Source organism: Plasmodium sp. gorilla clade G2 (genome assembly GCF_900097015.1).
Source record: "Plasmodium sp. gorilla clade G2 genome assembly, chromosome: 14".
Lineage (NCBI taxonomy): Eukaryota > Apicomplexa > Aconoidasida > Haemosporida > Plasmodiidae > Plasmodium > Plasmodium adleri (nom. inval.).
Genome location: NC_041706.1, coordinates 2,334,118 through 2,357,538, shown reverse-complemented (window position 1 = coordinate 2,357,538; position 23,421 = coordinate 2,334,118). Strand labels below are relative to the sequence as shown.

The 23,421-nt window shown below is 16.8% G+C and overlaps 8 protein-coding genes across 8 annotated transcripts; 3 read left to right on the top strand and 5 right to left on the bottom strand.

Annotated features, from left to right (window-relative positions):
* Nucleotides 1–236: 236 nt before the first annotated feature.
* Nucleotides 237–683, bottom strand: PADL01_1460600 (inner membrane complex sub-compartment protein 3; the record flags this gene model as incomplete). Its single annotated transcript, XM_028684906.1, has 1 exon — nucleotides 237–683. The coding sequence occupies one exon, from the start codon at nucleotides 681–683 to the stop codon at nucleotides 237–239; it is 447 nt and encodes a 148-aa protein (XP_028540937.1).
* Nucleotides 684–3,200: 2,517 nt separating this feature from the next.
* PADL01_1460500 (conserved Plasmodium protein, unknown function) lies at nucleotides 3,201–7,832 on the bottom strand (the record flags this gene model as incomplete). Its single annotated transcript, XM_028684905.1, has 1 exon — nucleotides 3,201–7,832. One exon carries the CDS (start codon nucleotides 7,830–7,832, stop codon nucleotides 3,201–3,203), a length of 4,632 nt encoding a protein of 1,543 aa, XP_028540936.1.
* Nucleotides 7,833–10,757: 2,925 nt separating this feature from the next.
* On the bottom strand, nucleotides 10,758–12,438 carry PADL01_1460400 (ubiquitin carboxyl-terminal hydrolase isozyme L3, putative; the record flags this gene model as incomplete). Its single annotated transcript, XM_028684904.1, has 9 exons — nucleotides 10,758–10,862; nucleotides 10,946–11,005; nucleotides 11,092–11,145; nucleotides 11,236–11,316; nucleotides 11,436–11,503; nucleotides 11,631–11,703; nucleotides 11,831–11,911; nucleotides 12,063–12,116; nucleotides 12,307–12,438. 9 exons carry the CDS (start codon nucleotides 12,436–12,438, stop codon nucleotides 10,758–10,760), a joined length of 708 nt encoding a protein of 235 aa, XP_028540935.1.
* Nucleotides 12,439–13,695: 1,257 nt separating this feature from the next.
* On the top strand, nucleotides 13,696–14,453 carry PADL01_1460300 (60S ribosomal protein L29, putative; the record flags this gene model as incomplete). Its single annotated transcript, XM_028684902.1, has 3 exons — nucleotides 13,696–13,731; nucleotides 14,076–14,141; nucleotides 14,352–14,453. 3 exons carry the CDS (start codon nucleotides 13,696–13,698, stop codon nucleotides 14,451–14,453), a joined length of 204 nt encoding a protein of 67 aa, XP_028540934.1.
* A 1,416-nt stretch (nucleotides 14,454–15,869) lies between these two features.
* On the top strand, nucleotides 15,870–16,778 carry PADL01_1460200 (conserved Plasmodium protein, unknown function; the record flags this gene model as incomplete). Its single annotated transcript, XM_028684901.1, has 1 exon — nucleotides 15,870–16,778. One exon carries the CDS (start codon nucleotides 15,870–15,872, stop codon nucleotides 16,776–16,778), a length of 909 nt encoding a protein of 302 aa, XP_028540933.1.
* Nucleotides 16,779–17,689: 911 nt separating this feature from the next.
* Nucleotides 17,690–18,664, bottom strand: PADL01_1460100 (FYVE and coiled-coil domain-containing protein; the record flags this gene model as incomplete). Its single annotated transcript, XM_028684900.1, has 1 exon — nucleotides 17,690–18,664. The coding sequence occupies one exon, from the start codon at nucleotides 18,662–18,664 to the stop codon at nucleotides 17,690–17,692; it is 975 nt and encodes a 324-aa protein (XP_028540932.1).
* Nucleotides 18,665–20,166: 1,502 nt separating this feature from the next.
* On the bottom strand, nucleotides 20,167–21,057 carry PADL01_1460000 (biotin protein ligase, putative; the record flags this gene model as incomplete). The annotated part of the gene is made up of 1 exon (XM_028684899.1): nucleotides 20,167–21,057. The coding sequence occupies one exon, from the start codon at nucleotides 21,055–21,057 to the stop codon at nucleotides 20,167–20,169; it is 891 nt and encodes a 296-aa protein (XP_028540931.1).
* Nucleotides 21,058–22,716: 1,659 nt separating this feature from the next.
* Nucleotides 22,717–23,298, top strand: PADL01_1459900 (conserved Plasmodium membrane protein, unknown function; the record flags this gene model as incomplete). The annotated part of the gene is made up of 1 exon (XM_028684898.1): nucleotides 22,717–23,298. The coding sequence occupies one exon, from the start codon at nucleotides 22,717–22,719 to the stop codon at nucleotides 23,296–23,298; it is 582 nt and encodes a 193-aa protein (XP_028540930.1).
* Nucleotides 23,299–23,421: the final 123 nt, after the last annotated feature.

Genomic DNA, 23,421 nt, shown 5'->3' with positions numbered 1-23,421 from the left:
CCAAATTTTGCACTCACCACACACAATTATTTTTGACAACAACAAAAAAAAAAAAAAAAAAAAAATTTATTCTCCTTTTTTAAAATACAGGTATAATTTTAATTTAATTTGATGAAAATAATATTTAAATGATTTTTTCTTTATTGTTATGTATCTATTTTGAATATTATATAATAATATATGTTGTCTGTTCTTTTTTTTTTTTTTTTTTTTTTTTTTTTTTTTTTTTTCTTCCTTTATGCATTCAAACAATATTTTTGTAAGAAATCGTTAAAGATTCTTGCTTCTCCTGGACTGTCCATAGAAAATGCTATAGCCTTAAGTGTACTTATTAAACGAATACCTATAACTTTAGGAGATTTTAATAAATTTTGTTCAGATTCTAATAATGTTTCACAACTATTTCTATGAAGTATACAATTTATATCATTAAATTTTATTACTCGTACTTTGTTATCTAAAGATAATTCAAAATATTTTTCTTTGAAAAAAATCTTAAAATTACATTGAATTTCATTACCATCAGGAAATGCAACCTTTATACTATTTCCACTCTTGTATTTATTTATCCAATTTTCTAATGTCCAATTTTCATTATCTCCATATATCTCATTGTCCTGAAATATATCTATATTTGATTTACTGTTTTTTATATCATTATTACTACAACATAAATTTCCCATCTTGAAAATTATTAATCAAAAAAAAAAAAAAAAAAAAAAAAAAAATTATTAAGAAAGAAAGAAAATAAAAAATCTGTATATTTATAAAAATATAATAATAATTATTATTATTATAATAAATAGATATATATTAAATATATCCTATTTAAATTTTTAAAATGTGTAAAATTTAAAACAAGGAAATAAAAAAAATATATAATAATTAATATATTTTATAATTTTTTATTATGGTAATATTCAGACTTAAACATAAAACTTTTTCAATATATTTCTTATAAATTATATATATATATATATATATATATATATAACCAAAGTTACACATTAAATTATAACAAATGAAAGGCGTAATATAAATAAAAAATTATAACAAATAAGAATGAAAAAAAAAAAAAGGGAAAAAACCACAAAATTAAAAATAATCTCTACAAAATTATAAATAAATAAAAATAAAAAAAAAAAAAAAAAGTAAAAAAACTTGTTTTTTCTATTTATATATATATATATATATATATATATATATATATATATATAAATATATGTTTTTTTTTTTTTTTTTTTTTTTTTTTTATTTGTTTTTTCCTTTTCGGTTATGGAAATTTAAAATGTTTTAGAGAAAACTATAAGTTTGTAATAATGTGCATGAAATTTTTTTACTTAAACAGATGTAAGCACAAAGGTAAAAAAAAATGAAAAATAAATAAATATATATATATATATATTAATAAAAGGAAAAAAAAAAAAAAAAAAAAAAAAAAAAAAAACATATATTTATATATATATATTATATATGTATAATAAAATGGAAAATTGGGTGTAAAATGAAAAAATTCTATTTTATATTTTACATATATAAATAATGTTTGCACGAATTTTGTTTATTTGTTACACCAATATATAAAAAGAAAAAAATCACAAAATACACTTATCTGAAAAACCTGTACTGTTCAGAATTAGTGTTGTAATTATAAACAGCCAAAAAAAAAAAAAAAAAAAAAAAAAAAAAAATATATATATATATATATATATATAAACATGTTTAATATATATTATAGTGTATATTTATATATATGTATAATATTTATACATTGTTAAATGTATATATTTACTTAAATATTATATAATGTTATTTATATATATATATTATATATATGTAGGTTAAAAATTAATATTTATATGTTGTTTTTTTTATAATACATACACTTTTATAAATTTATATATATTCAGAAAAAGAAAAAACATGATAAATAATAATAAAATATAAATATATTTACATAAAATGCACCATAAACAAAATAAACTATAAAATAATATTTATTTTGTTTTTTTTTATATATGTTTGTGTTTCACTTTTCTATATAATATAAAAATATATTTTATGAAACATAACATTTTTTCTTTTCTTTTGTTTAATATATAGAATTATAATTATTATCTTATATGTTATTTAAGCTAGTTTACCTCATATAAAATTTACAAATAACATATTATATATATATATATATATATTAAAAGAAAATAAGAAGAAAAAGTATGTGCAACACATATTATAGTAAGACGTAATATAATATAAAAATGAATAAATTATTATATAATTGTACCAATTTATTTATATTGCATATCTTATTGAAAGTAAGGGTCTAATAAGTAAATAAATAAATATATATGTATATATTGTGAATATATTATTCTATATATATATTTATTTATTTATTAAAATAAAATACTCGTATATACATAAAAGCTCTACATAATTACATTTTTTATGTTTCAAACGTGTCTTTTTTATATTGACCTAACTATACAAAAATAGAATAAAATATTTCTAAACACAAACCCATAAAAAAATATAAAATCTTTACATTTTTATAGAATAATTTTTTATAAAAATTTTCAATTGCCCTTGACAAATGTACCATTGTGCACGATTAGGTATATAATATTATAACATTTTAAAAATAATTTAATATTAAGAAATATATAATAACGTGTATAATAATCATTAACGTTTTTGACGCACAACAATTGATGTTTATAAGTATAATATATATATATATATATATATTAATACTTTGTAATGTTCTTAAATTAATTTTTTTATATGTTTTTTAAATATTATAATATCATTCTTAAAAGTATAAAATTAATTTTTTTTTTTCTATAAAAATTGAAAGAAATATATACATATATATATATATATATATATATATATATATATATAAATATAAAGAAAATATAATAAATACATATTAATGTAACTCAAAAGGTAAAAATAAAAACAAAATGGATCATATTATTTCTTTAAATATATACATATATATTGTAATAAAAAAAAATTTGAAGTGAAATAATGGTAAACAAAAGGTATAACTTTATTTTATTTTTATTTTTTTTTTTTATATAATATATTGATTTATGATGTAACAACATGTCATTTTTTTATCATCCGATCGTTTTACCTTTTGATTGACTTAAGTATCATTTTAACCTACTATTCCATTTGTATTTCTTCAATTTTTATGAATCCTTTAAAATATTTTTGTTTTCATTATGCTGTTCTTTTAAATATGTAGCATATAGATAGTCTTTAATTGTTTCTATATATTCCCATTGATCCTGTCTAAGTATATCATTTTCTCTTTTATTTGGTGTATTCAAAATTCTACTATTTTTATTGTTTTGAACATTTTGTAGTAAACGTTCTTTATAACTTACAGATGCTGTGGTGGATGTTCTAGATAATTCTTGATTGTCCATATGAAAAGGAAGTATATTTCTTCTTCTACTGTTATGATTATTTACAAAATTGCTAGAAGCTCTTCTATAATTATTATTTTTATTTTTGTTTATTTGTTTTTGATTAATATAATCATTTGGTATTCTTGAATCATTAAATAGATTTAATGGATTAAGTATTTCTACTATATTTTTAATTTTTTTTTCTTTAATACATTCTATTTGTTCATTATTTTCAAGATTGCCTGTCTTATTTTTAATATGTAATGTATGATTATTAACATTACGGTTCTTTCTGATATCTTTAATGGGTGTATTTTTGTTTTTATGACTATTTATATAACAACTGTTATATTCTTTATCATTTGATAAGCATGCTTGTTTTTCTAAATAATTATTGGACTCATTAAATGATTGTTGAGCATCTAATAATACTTCATTTGGTTTCATATTTTTATTATTCTTAAATTTGAAAGAATTAATGCATTGTTTTAGTAAGCATTCTTCTTGTTCTACATTTGTAAATTTTTCTATGGTTCCCTTAAATGAATTATAATAGGTATTATTCTGTTTATTAATATGATTAACCTTATTATTTAATTGGTCATTCAAGTGGTCATTTAATTGGTCATTCAAGTGGTCATTTAATTGGTCATTTAATTGGTCATTTAATTGGTTATTTAATTGGTTATTTAATTGGTCATTCAATTGGTCATTTAATTGGTCATTTATTTGGTCATTTATTTGGTCATTTATTTGATCTTTTAGTTGATCTTTTAATTGATAATTTAATTTATTATTCTTCAAATAATTATCATTTATTTCCTCACAACTGAAATTATTATTACCACACTTACCACTGTTAGCACTTTCAATATTAGAAGAATTAATATAATTATTATTCAAATGGATGGATTTTCTTCCATTACAAGCAGTTACAAGATATGCATGAAAAAAACAGTTTGCATCTTTACATCCAACAAGATCCAAATCACGCACAGTCTTCATATTAATATCATTTAATGATAAATAATTCAATCTCTTTATTTGTAACTTATGATAATTACAAAAGGGTTCATTATACAAAAGATAATTTCTTAATACATGATCATTTCTAATATTTTCTAGAATGTTTATTTCATATGAATTATAATTTTGTGAGATATGCTTAGATGTCTTAAAATTTGTGTTTGGATTATAAACAGATGAATCAACATTATCATTTTTATTATCACACCAATTAATATAAATATTTTTTGGAATAATATAATTTCTTAATTTTAAATAATCATTATATTTTTCTAATATATCCATAATATCTTGTAGCTGAATTTTTTCATCTAAATTTATTGATTTATTATTAAGAAAATTATTTAATATTCCTTCACATAATTTATAATTTGAGAAATTATTATCATATTCAGCAGGTCCGAAAGAAGAATTTTCTATCATTCTAATATAATCATTTTTTTTTTGATTTCCATACATATTAATAATATACTCATTATACATATGCTTTAAATTATATTCTGTTATTTTATTATAATTATCATCATTATGTAAATAATCAATATTATTATATAAATTATGTAAATTATCTTGTATACTATATATATTTTTTATATTATTATTTTCATTTTCATTACAATTTAATATATTCATCATTTTATTCATTACTATAACATTGTTAGAATCATTATGCATATATTCCTTTTCCTTATTTTCTAAATCATACCTAATATTGTTTATATCTTTACTACTATTTGATTTACTTAATAACCTTTTTAATTTTATATTTTCTCGAATATTTAAATAGCTCGAAACTATACGTGACATTTCTTTATTATCTGTTTCATTCATTTTGGATGGATCATTTAAAAAGGAGTATAAAGAATCATAATTTCCTTTTACATTTTTTGTCATATCATTTTGTATACAATCTTTTTCATACACATAATTTTCTTTATATAGTTCATTATAATGTGTATGATTAAATTTGTTTAAAATATCATAAATATATTTTTCAACATCTGATCTATTCAAATTATTATTACTGCTTCTATTATTATTCACATCAAAGCTATTTGTTCCTACATTAGAATTATTATTCATAATCTTATTATATTCTCTTTCACATTCTTTTTCTTTTTCCTTCTCCATTAATTTTATATTTGATATAAAATTACAAATAATATTGTTATCTGTAGTTGGTCCATTGAATATTTTATAACTATTACTATTATAACGATTGTTATTATTATTATTATTATTATTTATATTATTATTTATATTATTATTATTTATAATTTTATCATGATTATGCTCTTTTTCTGCATTATTAGTAATTGTCCTTTTATTTTTATTATCTTCCAAAATTTCATTCAAAAAATTAAAATTATGTGTACTTTTTTTCATATAATTATTAATTATATATTTTAAATGTGCATCAAAGGGAGAAGAATTCATACTATTATCTGTAGCATTAGAATTATTTATATATTCTTTTCGTTTCTTATATTGTGTATTTTTGTCTTCATGTATATCATTATTTCTATATGTGTTCATAATATTATTACATGTATTTATATAATTATAATTTTCATAATATTTATTGTTATATATATTTCTATTATTAATATTTACATCATTATTATATATATTATTGTTTATATTTTTTAAATTATTATCATTATTGTGTTGATAAAATAGAAGATTTTCTTTTGAACAAATAGTAGTATTGTCATCGTTCTGTGTATAAGCTCTTTTGTTCTTATCATATATAGATGAATAATATTGAAATGAATCCTTATATATATTATTATCACAACTGTTATTAATATTATTATTATTATTATTGTTTATATGTTGAATGTCTGTTTTATTCTTTGACACTTTTCTTTTATTACATTTGGACAAATCATTTATTTCTTCCCCTTCAAACATTTCATTACATGAAGAATCCAGTTGTTTCGCATTCTTAGAGACTTTATTCATATTTTTAATAAAATTATAAAGAACCTCTTTACTTATATATTCACTTACATATGTGTTATTGTTTCTTTTATAGCAAGCTTCTTTTATATATTGATTATTTGTTTTATTTATTCCTTCTTGATTATGTGATATATTATTCTGATGTATATTTATGATTTTATCTTTTTCTACATTTTTATTAAGAGATATATTATTTTCATATGAATTAAATATTGGATTATTTTCATCTACATTAATATTATTAAAAGATATAATTTTTCTTTTTTTTGATAATATATTATTATTTTTTTCTTCCCTCCCTTCATTTTTTATACTTTTAAAATTATTAGCATTAGAATTATATATATTTATATTATTTGTATTATTTTTAATGATTTCACAATTAAATGTGTTCTCATTATATTTTTCATTCAACATAATATTTTTTTCATTTATATTATAATTTTTTCTGCAACTTATATTATCTTCTTCGTATATTCTTGATTCTTTATTTATATTATCATTGGATTCATTCATATTTTTTCTTTTTCTTCTTCCTCTTGTTCGACAACCTTTAGTCTTTACCACATTATTATTATTATTATTATTATTATTATTATTATTATTATTGTTGTTATTATCATATATGTAGCCTTGTTCTTTATCTATATATTTTTGTTCTCTCCTTTTTAATTTATTCTCCATGTCTATATTGTCATCTAAATATTCTTCATTATCTTTATCCATTTTTTCATTATATGCATTCAAGATTTTTTCCTTACGTATGTTATTTTTAAAAGTCTGTATTAATGAGAAAAAATTTTCTGCAGAAAATTTTTCATTATATTTTGTATTTTTGTTAGTATCATTTAATTGTTCTAATTCTTTATTAATATTTCTTAAGAATTCCTCTTGATTGTTCACACTCATAAGATTATTGTTTATATTATCATTTACAATATGATATTCTCTAATGATAGAATTATCATTTTTATTATTATTATTATTATCATGATCATATTGTAATTGATGTATTCCCATATTTTGTTGAACATTACTTTCTTTATTATATAAGTTATTATATCGTTCTACACTACATTTTTGGTATATCTTTTCTCCTTCTATATTAATATAATTATTCTTATAAATATTCATTTTTTTCTTGGTTTCTTCATCCATATCTTCATTTAAGCAAGCCATTATATAACGCTCTTCATGCATCTCAATATGAGAAGAACCATTTTTAATAGAACCCTTAGTTCGATCCATGGTACGAACAAAAGAATATTCATCATTATATTTTTCATAGGGGATAGAATTAGATGGATATATATTTGAAGGGTGCATAATATCATTAATCTCTTTACGTATATATGATATACTCTTTTGTCTTTCCAAGGAATTATTAGAACTACTTTCATTAATATTTTTGTCTATCATTTTATTAAAAGGAATAATAAAGCATACTTTCTTTTCAGAAAGAGAAAAAATATATATATATATATATATATAAAAAAAAAAAAAAAAAAAAAATTTTTATATTATATGTACTAGGTCAGGTTAATAAAAAATATGTACACACACATATAAAAATAAATAAATAAATATATATATATATATTTTATTTTGTTGGAAAAAATTGTTGTACTATCAATATGTAATATTTTTTGATTAGACTAAATCAATATAATCGTATATATATATATATATATATATATATAAAATAATTATATGTATGCACTAGGTAATATAATAATAAATATTTTACTCGTAATATCTCGATACGTTTTTTTTTATATCCTTCAAAATAATGTATCAACTGTGTTATAATTATATATTACACAACTATTTATGAAATCATATAAATATTTTCTATACATATATATATATTATTATAAAATTTTAAGGATTAAATATGTATCTATCTAATTATTAATATGCACAAATTATATATTCTTATAAACTACTTTATGCTTTTAAAAAAGTAAGCAAAAAAAAAAAAAAAAAAAAAAAAAAACAAGGAAAAGGAAAATAAAAATAAAAAGAAAAAAATATATAAATATATAAAAATACAAATATATATATAACTTTATTTATATTTATTGTTTCTCTTTTTTTTTTTTTTTTTTTGTTTTTTAATTTTTTTTTCTAACTATGTAAGAATATTATTAAGGATATATTAAGACGAATATACTTATATGAAGCACTATTTAGGTGAAAATAGAACAATTTCATAGGATAAAATATATATATATGTATATATATAAAATAATTTTTTTTTTTTTTTTTACACATAATTATTAAATACAACTATTATCATATTTAAATTATAATAAAAAATTAAAATATAAATATATATGCTAAAAAAACTTATTATATATTCATGTTCTTATGCTAAATATAAAATACTAGAAAACGTACTAAAATAAAAATATAATAATAAATATATAAAAGATACAAGGAAAAAAATAGTACAATATTAAAAGAATATAGTAAAAAAAAATAATAATAATAAAATATATAATTATATAAATATATAAATACATGTATATATATATATATATATATATATATATAACATATATATGCTTTATTTTATATGTATTAGTCACCCAGATAAATAATGCCTAATAAAAATGTATTATGTGTTTTTGAAATATTAGAACAAAAATAATCATATGTATTGTATTTTTAAGGAAATAAAAATATTACACACCAAAATGTATAAAAAATATATTACCACTATTTATATATATATATAAATATATATATACTACTACTGTTTTATATATATAAACAAATATACGTGTAGTATAGATACTCTTATTTTTTTAGGTTTGTAGCTTATTCATATAACGTATATAAGTTTTTATTTTTTTCTTTATTTACTTTTTTTAAGGCTTCAATACTAATATGTAAGTAATAATTTTTACACACTCAAGTATAATATATATATATATATATATATATATATATATATATAATTTAAAGTAGGTTTTAATTTAATTTTTTATATACTTATATATTCTTTATATATATATATATATGTATTATAAATATGATACTAAGATATATACACATTTATTTCTTCATAAGATATAATTATATATTTCTTTAATTAGTGTTCTATTTTTTAATATATATAAATATACATGTATATATATATATATATATATATATATATTTATATATGTGTATACCTCTTTTTTTACATTATGTTATGTTCTTAAAATATATTGTTCTTATCTTCTCAGTATATAAATGGAACATAAAATAATAAAGAAAAAAAATATGCTTAAAGATAGAAATATAATAAAATTCATGAAATACTTTAGATAAAATGTCTATGAAAAAATTTACACATATTATATAAATATACATATATATATATATATATATATTTATACTATTAAAATAGATATAAAATATTAGTTGTTCTTGTAATATCAGGAAACTTTTTTCTTTTTTCTTTTTAAAAGATAACAATAATAATATAATTTTAAACTATATTATTTTTTAAACTTTAATGCAAAAAAAAAAAAAAAAAAAAAAAAAAAAAAATTATATTTATAAATAAAATAAATAAATGTTAAAAGAATAAAAATATTAATATATTCTATTTTTACTTTTTTGTAAATTAAATTATATGCACAAATAGATATCAAGGAATAAGCGTATATGTGTATGTAATACGTACATATATAAATTTATGATAATAATTTATTATTTCTTATTTAGGACTTTGCATATGTTTACATTGTAATAATATATGAATAAAAAAAAAAAAAAAAAAAATATAAAAAAAGAAAAAGAAAAAAAAGTTTTAATTTTAATTTTTAATATTTCTTACACAAATTATAGGAAAATAAAAAATATAAATTTTCATAAGATTCTATTTTAAGTTCCTTAGTGTTAATCTTAATATATCAATATATATTTTTTTTTTTCTTTCCAAACATATGAAAAATTGCGGTTATGTAATTATTCAATATTACGTAGTTTTCATACCTTTTTAAAAAAAAAAAAAAAAAAAATATATATACTGTAAATATATATCCTCAGATATAGCATAATTTTTATACATTTTATATATTAATATATATATATAAAAAAAATGATCACATTATAATAAACATTATTTATATAAAAATACATACACATGTGTTATACAAATTTGCTCATCTTAATTTTTTGATTTATTTAATATTTACAAAAAAAAAAAATAACACAAAAATGTGTAAAAAAAAAAAAATAATAAAATAAATATCATACTAGTTTATATAAATTAAATATATAATTATGAAAAAATATTATATTAATTAATTAATTATTATTATAATTTTTTTTTTTTTTTTTTTTTTTTTTTCATATAATATCAAAGTTATCGTTGGGTATTACTGCCAATGCAGAAAATCTTAAATCATCTTTACATTTTTCAATAAACTTATCTTGTATTATTTTTCCAGTATCCTAAAATAAATAAAATAATTTTATATTATTATTATATTAAAAGAAAAAAAACAAATAATATATTATTAAATTATTTTGCTTACATATAAGAAATTATCTCCATTAGTAAAACAGTGAAAAGTAGGATGATCCTTCCTTCCATCCTTTAAAAAATAAAATATATATATATATATATGGCATAATAAAGATACATATATTTGTTTTTATTACAAAAATAATTTCAGCATACCAATTCAATGAGCTTTCCTTCAACTTGCACAAAAACAATAAAATGTGTATCAACCTAAAAATATGAAAAAAAAAAAATATATATATATATTTATATTTTGATATATTTTTTCCTTATTATATGTTGCTATATTTAAATAGTTACATCCAAAATATCTTCCCTATTCTCGACTTGTCCACAAAATTCGTGGTGTAAATTTTCGATGTTTTTGTTATTTTTCAATTCCTTCAAATAAAAAAAAAAAAAAATTAAAAATAAAATAATTATGTATTTATGTAATTATTATCAAATAGCTATTCAACCATTTTATAATATATTTAAAAAAAAAAAAAAAAAAAAAAAACCTGTCCTCTTTTTTCGGCAGACATCTCATTGACTTTATTAAAAAAATCCTCCAAAACAGAATCCTTATCTTAAAAAATAAATAAATAAATATATATATATATATATATATATATATATGTGTGTGTGTATATATATATGTTATATATATATATATATATATATATATATATATATATATATATATATAAATTTACCTAGTTTGAATTTATTCCTTAAATTTCCGTATAAATGTAGCAAGGCTATTGTTCCACAGGAGTTTGGAATGTACTTAAAAATAAAAAACAAAATTATATATATATTATATATACTTATTTCTTTACATATAATATTGTTAAAACATACAAAATGAACATTATTTTATTCACATTACATATTATAATTAATTTATTTTTACTTGTTTTATAAACCAGACGTTATCAAAATTTTCTTTCGAATTTTGGTTGTCAATGGTACTAATGGTACTGTTTTCAGAAACCTTTCAAAAATATAAATAAATGTTATATACAAAAAAAAAAAAAAAAAAAAAAAAAAAAAAAAAAAAAAATCAGGAATTAATAAATAAATAAATAAAATATAATGAACATTGTATGATACTTATATAATAAATGAAAGTTTATAATAATTACTATATTATTATTTAAAGGATATAAAAAAATAACCGCGTGAACAGGTTGTGGAATCTGTTAAATAAGGAACAAATATACATATATATATATATATATATATATATAATATATTTTAAATTGGTGATATTAAAATAGAAACTATCAATAATTATTATGTTATATATTTAATACATAATATTTAGTTTGTGTATATTTCTATATATATATATATATATATATATATATATATATTTATTTATTTAACCATATCCAATAAATCATTATTAAAACCATAGATGTCAACAAATTTTAATTTTGACTGTCCAAGTTTACAAGAATATAAATATAAAGAATCAGGATTGGACTCTAAAGGTGTCCAAATATCATTCTTTGCCATTTTTTTTTTTTTTTGTTTTAATATTTTAAATAATTAATATATATAGGAACGTAAGAACTTTTACAAATATGAATACATATAAAAAATTATAATATATATATATATATAAAGAATTAATAAAATTAATTCTTTTTATATTTTTTTGATTTTACACTTAAAAGGAAAAAAATATATATTTTTTTTTGTAAAATTATCTTTATTAATTTTTACAGGAAATAAAATATTATTATTTTAAAACATTAAAAGGAGATAAGGATTGATTAAAATATTATATAAAAAATATATTTAATATATTTTCATTCACTTGTTGTTTTGTATATATATTATATATATATATAATAAATATATAATGTACATATATTATATTCTTTATAATGCATACACTGACCTCATATGTTACATTTTTAATTTAAAAAAAATCTTCATTACTTATTCTTTTTTTTTAACCATTATATATAAGAAATATATATTATATATATATATATATATATATAATATATTTAATTAAACTTGGGTAATAAATATTTTATATATAAAATTATACTTATAATTTTATAAGGCTTAATAGAATATACCTTAAATATATTATATATATATATTATATAATAATATTATTCTTTGTATTATAATATACATATTACATAGAATATTTATATGTATACTTTATTATATATATATATATATATATAATTTGATTCATAATTTTTTTAGAAGGGATTAAAGTGCAAAATAGTATTAGAAGTATATACATAAAATTAAAATTATATATATATATATTTATATATATATAACATTATATATCTATTAACATGAATAATAAATATATTACTGAAAAAGGTTATATTTATTCATGTTATATAAAAATTTATATAGGTATACAATATAAATATAAAGTATAATGTATAATTAAATTATATTTATTTTATTATTTATATATAATTATATTTCCCATATTAATATTATTACATATATTATTATTATATTAATATATATTATTATATAATAATATGTTTTATAATAAGAAAAAAAAAAAAAATTATTTTTTTTACTATTTTATGAATTCATTTTTAAATTAGAGATTTTTATAAATCAAATAAAAAAAATTTCTTTTTTTTTTATCAAATTTTAAGTAAAAAGGAAGTTTTTTATTCCTTAATATAAATATAATTTTTAAAAGCAAAAAATTATTTTGATATAATAAAATATTATTTAATTTATTTTATTTAAAAAAAAAAAAAATTTGAAAATATACTTAAAATGGCCAAGTCAAAAAATCACACGAATCATAATCAAGTAATTATAAAAATAATATATATATTATTTATATATGTTATATTATATTTTATTATTATATATTTTTTTTCTCTTGTGTTATTATTAATATATTAGTTGTGAATATTTTTTTTTTTTATGTTATATATATTGGTATTTGTATATAAAATGTATCCATATAATATATAGATATGTAAATATATATATATATATAACACTTATCTTATATGCTTACAATTATATATATATATCCCTTATTGCAAAATGTATCACAATTGGTTTGATGACCTTCATATTATAAACATATAATATTCTATATATATATATTTATATATATATATTTTTTTTTTCATTATTATCTATAGAACCGAAAAGCTCATAAGAATGGAATAAAGAAACCTAAGAAACATAAATTCATGTCACGCAAAGGAGTAAGATTATTTATATAAAAAATATGTCCTATAATTTATTTGTTTTATTTTAAAGATAAACATGTTTATACATTTATATGAACGATACTTATATAACCTTATTTTTTTACCACATATATATAATAATATCAATGTGTTGTTATAATAATGATATATAAAATGTGATTATATATATATGTATATTTTTTTTTTTTTTTTTTTTTTTTTTAGTTGGATCCAAACTTTTTTAGAAATCAGAAATACTGCTTAAAAGGAATTCAAAAGAAAAAGAAAGAATTAAAATTAAAAGCTAAACAAGAAAAAAATAATTAAGAAAATGGATCCATATGAAAATATATAGATGTTTTTAAGATAATATGATCCTTTGAATTTTCAAGCTCATACATGAGTTGTAGAATGTACTATGTATATGTATATATATATATATATATATATAATATAATAGTGTTGTACCCTTTCCTTTTTCTTTTCTTTTCTTTTTTTTTTTTTTTTTTTTTTAATAAGTAGTAGTAAATTTTTTCATTTTCATGAATAAATATTGTCTATATGAATTAATATAATTATAAGGATATAATTTATTAATAAACTTTTTATATAAAAACAAAAAATAAGATAAAAAGAATTTATTAATATTTTTATTAAATTCTGTATTATCATTCTTTAAAAAAATATATAAAAAACATAATATTATATGATATAGATCAGTTGACACATAATATATATATATATATATATATATATATATATATATATATATGTGTAATGTTTATGTAATATTTATGAAGTACCTCAAAAAAAAAATTTATTTATTTTTTTACACTTTATTGGTTTAAAATATATGTGTATAATTTTCTTATTTATTCGATATATATATATATATATATATATATATATATATATTTATTGTAGAAATGTGCTAGGATTATTTTTATGATATATATATTCTTTATATAATTCCTCAATAAAAGTAGTTGTATCAATATATATTTATTACGAAATTAATAAAATTTAATTATGAGTTATAATTAATACTAATAAAATAACTATAATAATGTTTTATATAATATTCAATCATATTAATTAAAAAAAAATAAAAAGAAAACGAATATTTTTGGTATTTATATATGATTATATACTTTTTACTACTAAACAATAATAAGAGAAAATAAACGGGTACAAATGATGTGTTCTCTGTATTCATTTCATTTTTATAATAACCAAAATATACACGTAAACAAATAAATAAATAAATATATTTTTTTTTATTTTTTTTATTTTTATGTTGCATATTATTTTATATATTTATATTTCAATTTTTATCATTTAACAAATGGAGTTCCAAAAAAAAGGAATTATTTCTATACTATATTTTAATCCTTTTTTTTTTCTTTGATCTAAATATGTTTGTCATTTTTATGTATTTATGATTTTTTTTTTTTTTTTTTTTTTTTTTGGTGTTATATGTTGTTTTTTTAATATATTATATATTAATTTTCCCTTCTAATTAAATTTTTTAGTACTCAAATGAAATAAAATGATAAAATTATTATTTCAATAATAATAATAATAATAATGGCTATCTAGCTTTTATTTATTATATATATTTTTTTTTTTTTTTTTTTTTTTTGGTAAATAGCTATTTTATACATATATATATATATATATATATTTATTTATTTATTTGTTCATTAATTTATTCACATTTGTTATTGCCTTTTCAAATAAACAATGTCGTCAATAAAAATAAATAAAGATGAAAGTAAGCGGGTACATAGGTGGATAAAAAGTGCCATTGGAACTCCTAATAGGAGACAATTTAAACATAAAAATATCATGTACCCGTATTTTCGTATGTATAAATCTCCATATAGAGCAAGAGATTCAAGAACTAGACAAGCGTTTTGGCCATGTGTAGATAAATATCCTTGGCACACACATCAGAAAAGATGGGTAGATATAGAACAATTGAATTTAAAGTTTTTTTCTGAATTTACAAATAAAGAGCCAAGTAGAAAAAATTTATTTGAAACATGTCATACTTTACCATTTAATGGTATTAACTGCCTTTTCTGGAATCCAATTTACCTGAACAGTCATAAATTTTTTTTAAAAAAAAATAAAAAGGATGAAAATGAGGAAGAAGATAATATGGAAGGAAATGATGATGTAAAAGAAAATACCATCGAAGAAAATGATAATATAAAAGAAAATACGATCGACCAATATGTTAACAATAATATGAATAATCACAATGATATAATAAATCAATATAACGAAAATAAAAAGGTCATTAAAATAAATGATTTTCACTATATTGTAGACAAAGAAGTTAAAAACAATACCTATTTTTACCTTAAATATATCAAATATAGTATGAGACCTTTTAGAGGTAAATTAATCGGAGATATATATCTTAATCAAACAAAAATCAGACATAATATTTCAGCAAAAGGATTTGTAAACGGTGAATGGAAATATTCATATCCTCATATAAACATAAATAAAAAAATTGAACATATATCATTAAATAATAATTTAACATCAAATGATATATATAGTGATAATATTAATAATTTAGTTATCGTAGATAAATATACATATAGACCTCCATTACCAAAATCTTATATTTTAAAGTGATATATTATTAAGAAACCTTAATGTGTTATATTCATATGTGTAAATCAATAAATATGAATTATTACATATATATATATATATATATATATATATGTGTGTGTGTGTATAATTAAAAATTTTTCTTTATAATATTATTCATATTATTTCATAATTTTTAAAGTTTAAAACATATATAAAAATAAAATGCATAAAAATTATATTACCCTTTTTCATTATAAAAAGAAAAAAAAAAAAAAAAAAATATGAAAACAAATAAAATCAAATGAAATCAAATAATATAATATTATAAATGACAACGTTGTTTTCGAAAATAAATATATATAATATAATATATAAAAAAAAAAAAAAAAATTAGCATATAAAACATATATATTATTTTGAAAAGAATGATTTAGAAAAAAATAATATATAAAAAATTTATTTTACTTCTTATAATTAAATCATATAAATGTACGGATACGTATTTTTCCTCTTTTTCTTTATTTTAAACAAATAAAATAAATTAATATACATATAGCAATGTGTATAAAAAAAAAAAAAAAAACAGATATATCATATATTTCTTTCGTATTATTATGTGGTAATAATACAAATATTATATTTATATAATATATATATATATTATTATTATTATTATATGGGCGGAATCATAATATGTATACATATTTAAAAGGAAAAAAAAAAAAAAAAAGAAGAAACTAAAACAAAGAAGTAAAATCATATTAATTATATAAAAAAAAACAAAAAAATAAATATAAAAAATTATAAACATAAATCTTATTATTCTAAAAAACTATAAGTTTAATTTATAATATATAAATATATAAATATACAAATATATATTTTTTTAATTAAATGTATTTATATATATATTTATATTTATATATATAGGTACTTGTATTTGTACCTGTTTACATAATAGAACACATTCGTCTCTGACATCTATTACAACAATTTTCATCGTCCATATATTCGTTGGGGCCATCAGCTATCGTATATGATACTGACATACCATTAGACGGTAAATTAAAAGAACCTTGGTTGTATGACGTAGAACTAGCATTTGTCATAGAGAAATTATTTAGATCATTTTTATTATATGTTTTTTTTTCTAATTCTAGTTGATTACATCTGATAATTAATTTCTCAACTTGTTTTTTATATGATTCAATAATACCTTCTGATTCTTCTTTGACGAGTGCTAATTCATTTTTTTCTTTCATAAGATTTTTAATATTAATATTTTTCTGTTGAATTTCATGATTTCTTAAATTTAAGATTTTATTTAATTCCATTTTTTGTTCTTTTTCCATTTTCAAATTTTCTAATTCATTTTTTTGTTCTTGAATAATTGAATCATAATTTTTAATTTTTTCATTTAAAGTTTTTAAACCTTTTTCTCCTCTTTTTAATAAAGAAATAACATCAGTATTACCATCGGTGTTATCTGTATTATTTAAAATTTCATTATCAAATTCAATTAAAAATGTTTTAAATCTTTCTACTATAGCCATCTTTTCACTTAATGCTTTTTTTAAATCTTGATTTATTTGTTTTCTAGCACCTAAATCTTCTTGTAATAATAAAGTTTGAGGAGAAGATCTTTCCATAAAACAACGATCACATACTCTAACCTTCTCAGAATAACTATATTCACTTATTTTTATTTTATTATCAGAACAATTGGAACAAAATACATTCCCACATGCTCTACAATGATGTTTTCTTACTCTTACATTGAAAACAACATTACAACTATAACAATTAGTTACTTCTTCATCTGGTACCCACAAACATTTTCTTTCATTTTCATTCTCATTTTCTGCATCTCCATTTAGAGAATCTGAAGGGCTACCATTTATTTCGTTCTCTTTAGAATTTAACATATATTACATATATATATATATTTTTTTGTTTTTTGTTCTTTTTTTTTTTTAAGATATTTTATAATATATATACTGTTACATTATATATATATATATATATATATATATAATTCATAAAGAAATATATATAATATTTTTATTATAAATATAATAATATTATTAACAAAAAAAAAAAATAAAATAAAATAAAAATAAATAAATAAATATAAATAACTAATAAACAAATGAATAATTAATAAATAAAAAAATAAACATGTAAATAAGAATAAAAAAACAATTTTAAATAAATATTTTTAAAAGATATATTATATATAAATAATTCTATAAAAAATTTAATTAAAATATAGAAAGAAAAAAAAAAAAAAAAACATCAACGTATTAATATATATATAAATATATATATATTATTAATTTATATTGTTTTTTTATAAACTACATTATATTATATATATATATATATATATATATATACATAATACATACAACTTACGTATAAAATTATTTTTAAGAAAAAAAAAAAAAAAAAAAAAAAAAAAAAGTTTCAAGATCTTTAATTTAAAAATATATATATATATATATATATATATATATATTATATTATTTTTTTTTTTTTTTTTTGTTATTTTAAAATCTTTTTAATATTTCTTTCGTTTATTTTATAAAGATAATAATAATATATATAATCAAAAATAAGAGATCTATATGTATATAATAACAATAATCCTTAAAAATATATTAAATATATATATATTTATTTATATATATTTTTTTTTTTTTGCGCACACAAGGTTGTCATCAGTTTTATGTTTATTTATATAATAATAAAAAAAACAGGTACTTATTTATTTTTTTATTTTTTTTGTAATTATAAAAATAAATTGTTCAAAAAATATGAAATATATATATATAATAATATATTTTTTTTTTTATTACATTATTTGAGTAGAAAAAAAAAAAAAAAAATATACATATATATATTTAATATAAACTACATTTTTATATATCCATATAGAAGGATATAATGTTATGTTTTACTTAATTTTTTTTTTTTTTTTTATTCCATATAAGAAAAAAAAAAATTATATATTATAATATTATAAATCTTGGTGGCATTCTTAAATTTTTTTTAAACATTTTCTTAATTTTATATCATAAGATCAAATATATAAATATATATATTATGTAATGGAATCGAAATATGAAAAAATATTAACACCGTAATTGTAAAAAAAAAAAATAAAAGGATCATAATTTAATTGGTTGTATATGAAAAAAAAAAATGGAATAGTCAACACATACATGTTCATATTGCTTACATGCTTTTTTTTTTTTTTTCATAATGTTGTTTATCTATATATCAAATGAATTATAATATTTACTAAAAAATAAGTTATAATATTATGAAGGTTTATTTATATCTTCATATTTTTTATGTTGTGAAGAGTGTTTTTCAACATATATTATATATATATATATATATATATATATATTTTTTTTTTTTTTTATTTTATGAATTTTTTCCATTGTTCATATGAGAACAAATGGCCATGGTTTATATACACAATTTTCCTAGTTTGTTCTTCTAATAATATTATAGAACCATCATCAGACAAATCTTCCAAGTATCCAACAATTATATGATTATCTTGATCAATAACAACTTTTTTTTCTTTATATAAAAGACGTATAGATATATAATCTAATAATGAAGAAAAACCATGATTACATAATTTATTAATAGTAAAAAAAAAGTTCTCTATTAATTTTTCTGTAACTTGTTCAACTGATGGTATAGAACATTTTTTTTTTTCATAAGAACAATTAATTAGTTCTTTTTTAATAGATGTAAAATTTTTAGTTAACAAATTACAATCATCCATTAATTCTACATTAATACCTATTCCACATATAATATAAACATTATTAGTATAAATATCTGTAAATTTTATATCATCTAAATATTGTAAATTGACTAGACATCCAGCAATTTTTTTATAATTAATTAAAACATCATTTATCCATTTTATTTGTGTTTCCAAATTATAATATTCTATTGTTTTACTTATAGCTACTGTACATGATTGAGCTAAACAATTAATTATATTCATCTGATTTTTATTCCATAAAAATATAAATGATATAAATAAATTCCCTTTATCAGATAACCAATAACGATCTATATTTTGTTTAGTATCTCTCGTACCTATACCATTTGTTTGCATATTACAACTAATAACTATTGTATTGTTTTCTTTTAATTTCCCACTTTTTATAAAGAATTTTTTATTTCTTTTACAAAATAATTGTGTAGAGTCTAACACGTCAAAGTGTATTCTCATACAATTGTATTCAGGGTATTCCTTTTCGAATAATATTTGTTTTTTTTCTTTCATTAGCAAAAATTAAAATATAAAGTTTTTCAATACATATATATATATATATAATATATGTATGACTTATATAATTATGTATTATTTATATGATTGTATATATGTATGATTATATGTTCATACGACAATACATTTATATGATGTTATATATGTATACTATTATAAATATATGTATATTTATATATTTATATATATTTACATTTATGTTACGAATGGAAAAAAATTAAATAGAAAGAAAAATAAAATTTTATACTTCATGTCCATTATAATATTTTATTAACAAAATTTTCATTTTATTACATTCCTTTGAATATTAATTCAAGCAAAATATATTTTTTTAAAAATTAAATTATATATATTTATTTGTATATCCTTTTTTACGCCGGATCGTAACAGTGTACGTTTTTTTTTTTTTTAAGGCATAAAAAAATATGTCCTACAAATATATATAATATTCTTTTGCCTCATAGAACATCTCAAGAAAAAAATAAGTGAAAACCATTAATATTTACATATTTATATTATATATATGATGTTATGCTCATCATTTATATTTTATAATCCGTTAATATACTACATTTTCCTTTTTTTTTTTTTTTTCAATATATATATACCAATGGATTGAAAATTTGGGGGTACATATTTATTCATTCTAAATTATAAGAATGTAGAAGTATTTTAGAATAATATTATACATACATATATATATATATATATATATATATATATATATATATATATATATTTTTATGTTTAAAAGGTGTTCCAATTAGGCTTACGACGTTTCACAACTTTTATCTATGTATTATAAGATCTCACATTCGATTTATATTTAAATAAATATTTTAATTATTACATTTATATTAATAATATTTTAAATCATTAGTCTAATGTTTATGTTTATATTTTAGTTGTCTTGTCTTGTTTTGTTTTTATTTTTTTTTCTTATTTTTTTATGGTACATTTTTTGTAACCGATTCTGCACTGAGAAGCACATACATATATATATTTTTTTTTTTCACATAAAATGACTGATATGATAAAAGTAAATGAATTTTCATTATTATTATTTATATACTATTATTTTATTTATTTATTATTTATTCAATTAGTAATACATTTATTTATACTATAAAGTTTTGGTTGAAATATTAATTTTTTTTATATATATTATATAAATTAAAAGAAGAGGACGAAAAATTAATAAATAAATAAAATTAAATGTTTATATATATGTATAATATACTGAACCAATTATCATAATTATGTGTTATACACATGAAATATATTTATTGTCTTTTTACATTACATAGAATTCTTTCGTAATATAAATAAAAGAATATGATTGTAATTATGAAATGATAAATATATGGTGTTGGAAAAGATAATACTTTTAAGTATTGTTTGTATATATATTTTTTTATATTTATATGGCTTTAAATTTACAAATAAATATATTTATTATACATTAATATACCTTTATATATTGTTACATGTGTTTAATAAAACAGATGTTTATTTATATCTTTACCATATTGAACACATTAATAATTTCATATAATATATTTTAATTTTATTATTATTTTTTTTAATATAACCAAATGAAATTTACTTACGTATATTTCAAATAGATGTATATAATTATGAAGTAGATTTATAAAAATGTTCGGAAAAGACAGAATGAAAAGATGGACTATGAAAAGATTTTTATGCTTTTCTATTGGGACTGCAAGTATTATATATGCAATACTTTTAATATTAGTATCCATAATTATGTTAACACATATGTCCCATTATAATACAACCTTTTTTATGATTATATCAACCTTTAATTTTCTTTGTGCCATGTTAATATTCTTTTCAGTTTCTCATAAAAATGCATTTACAGCTTATATTGCTTATAATATTGTAGTCATAAATTATATGGTGGAAGCTATTGAATTTTTAATTTGCCTATATAATACAACAACAGCTCATAGTGTTCAATGGTATTATAATAATTTTTATTGGCAAAGGAGTGTTGTACTCAATTATAATATGTACTATGGAATAATGGAAATGGTCATACATTTTTTTATGTTCTTAATAGCTTATTTTGTTATTCAATTGGTATGGAGTTTCTATAGAATTTTACAAGTTGGAGGAAATATCTTTTCTTTTCAACGAGCAGAAGAAATCGAAAATATTTTACACGGATCAAATTATTATTCATATGGAACAGTGGCAAATTATAAAGCATACTGAAGAGTATAAGTAAATATAAATACATCTTATTATATATATATATATATATTTTTTTTCTTTTTAGTGTTATTATTAATTCTATTATTTATGATATTTATTCATTTTATTTACTTGTTTAATTTT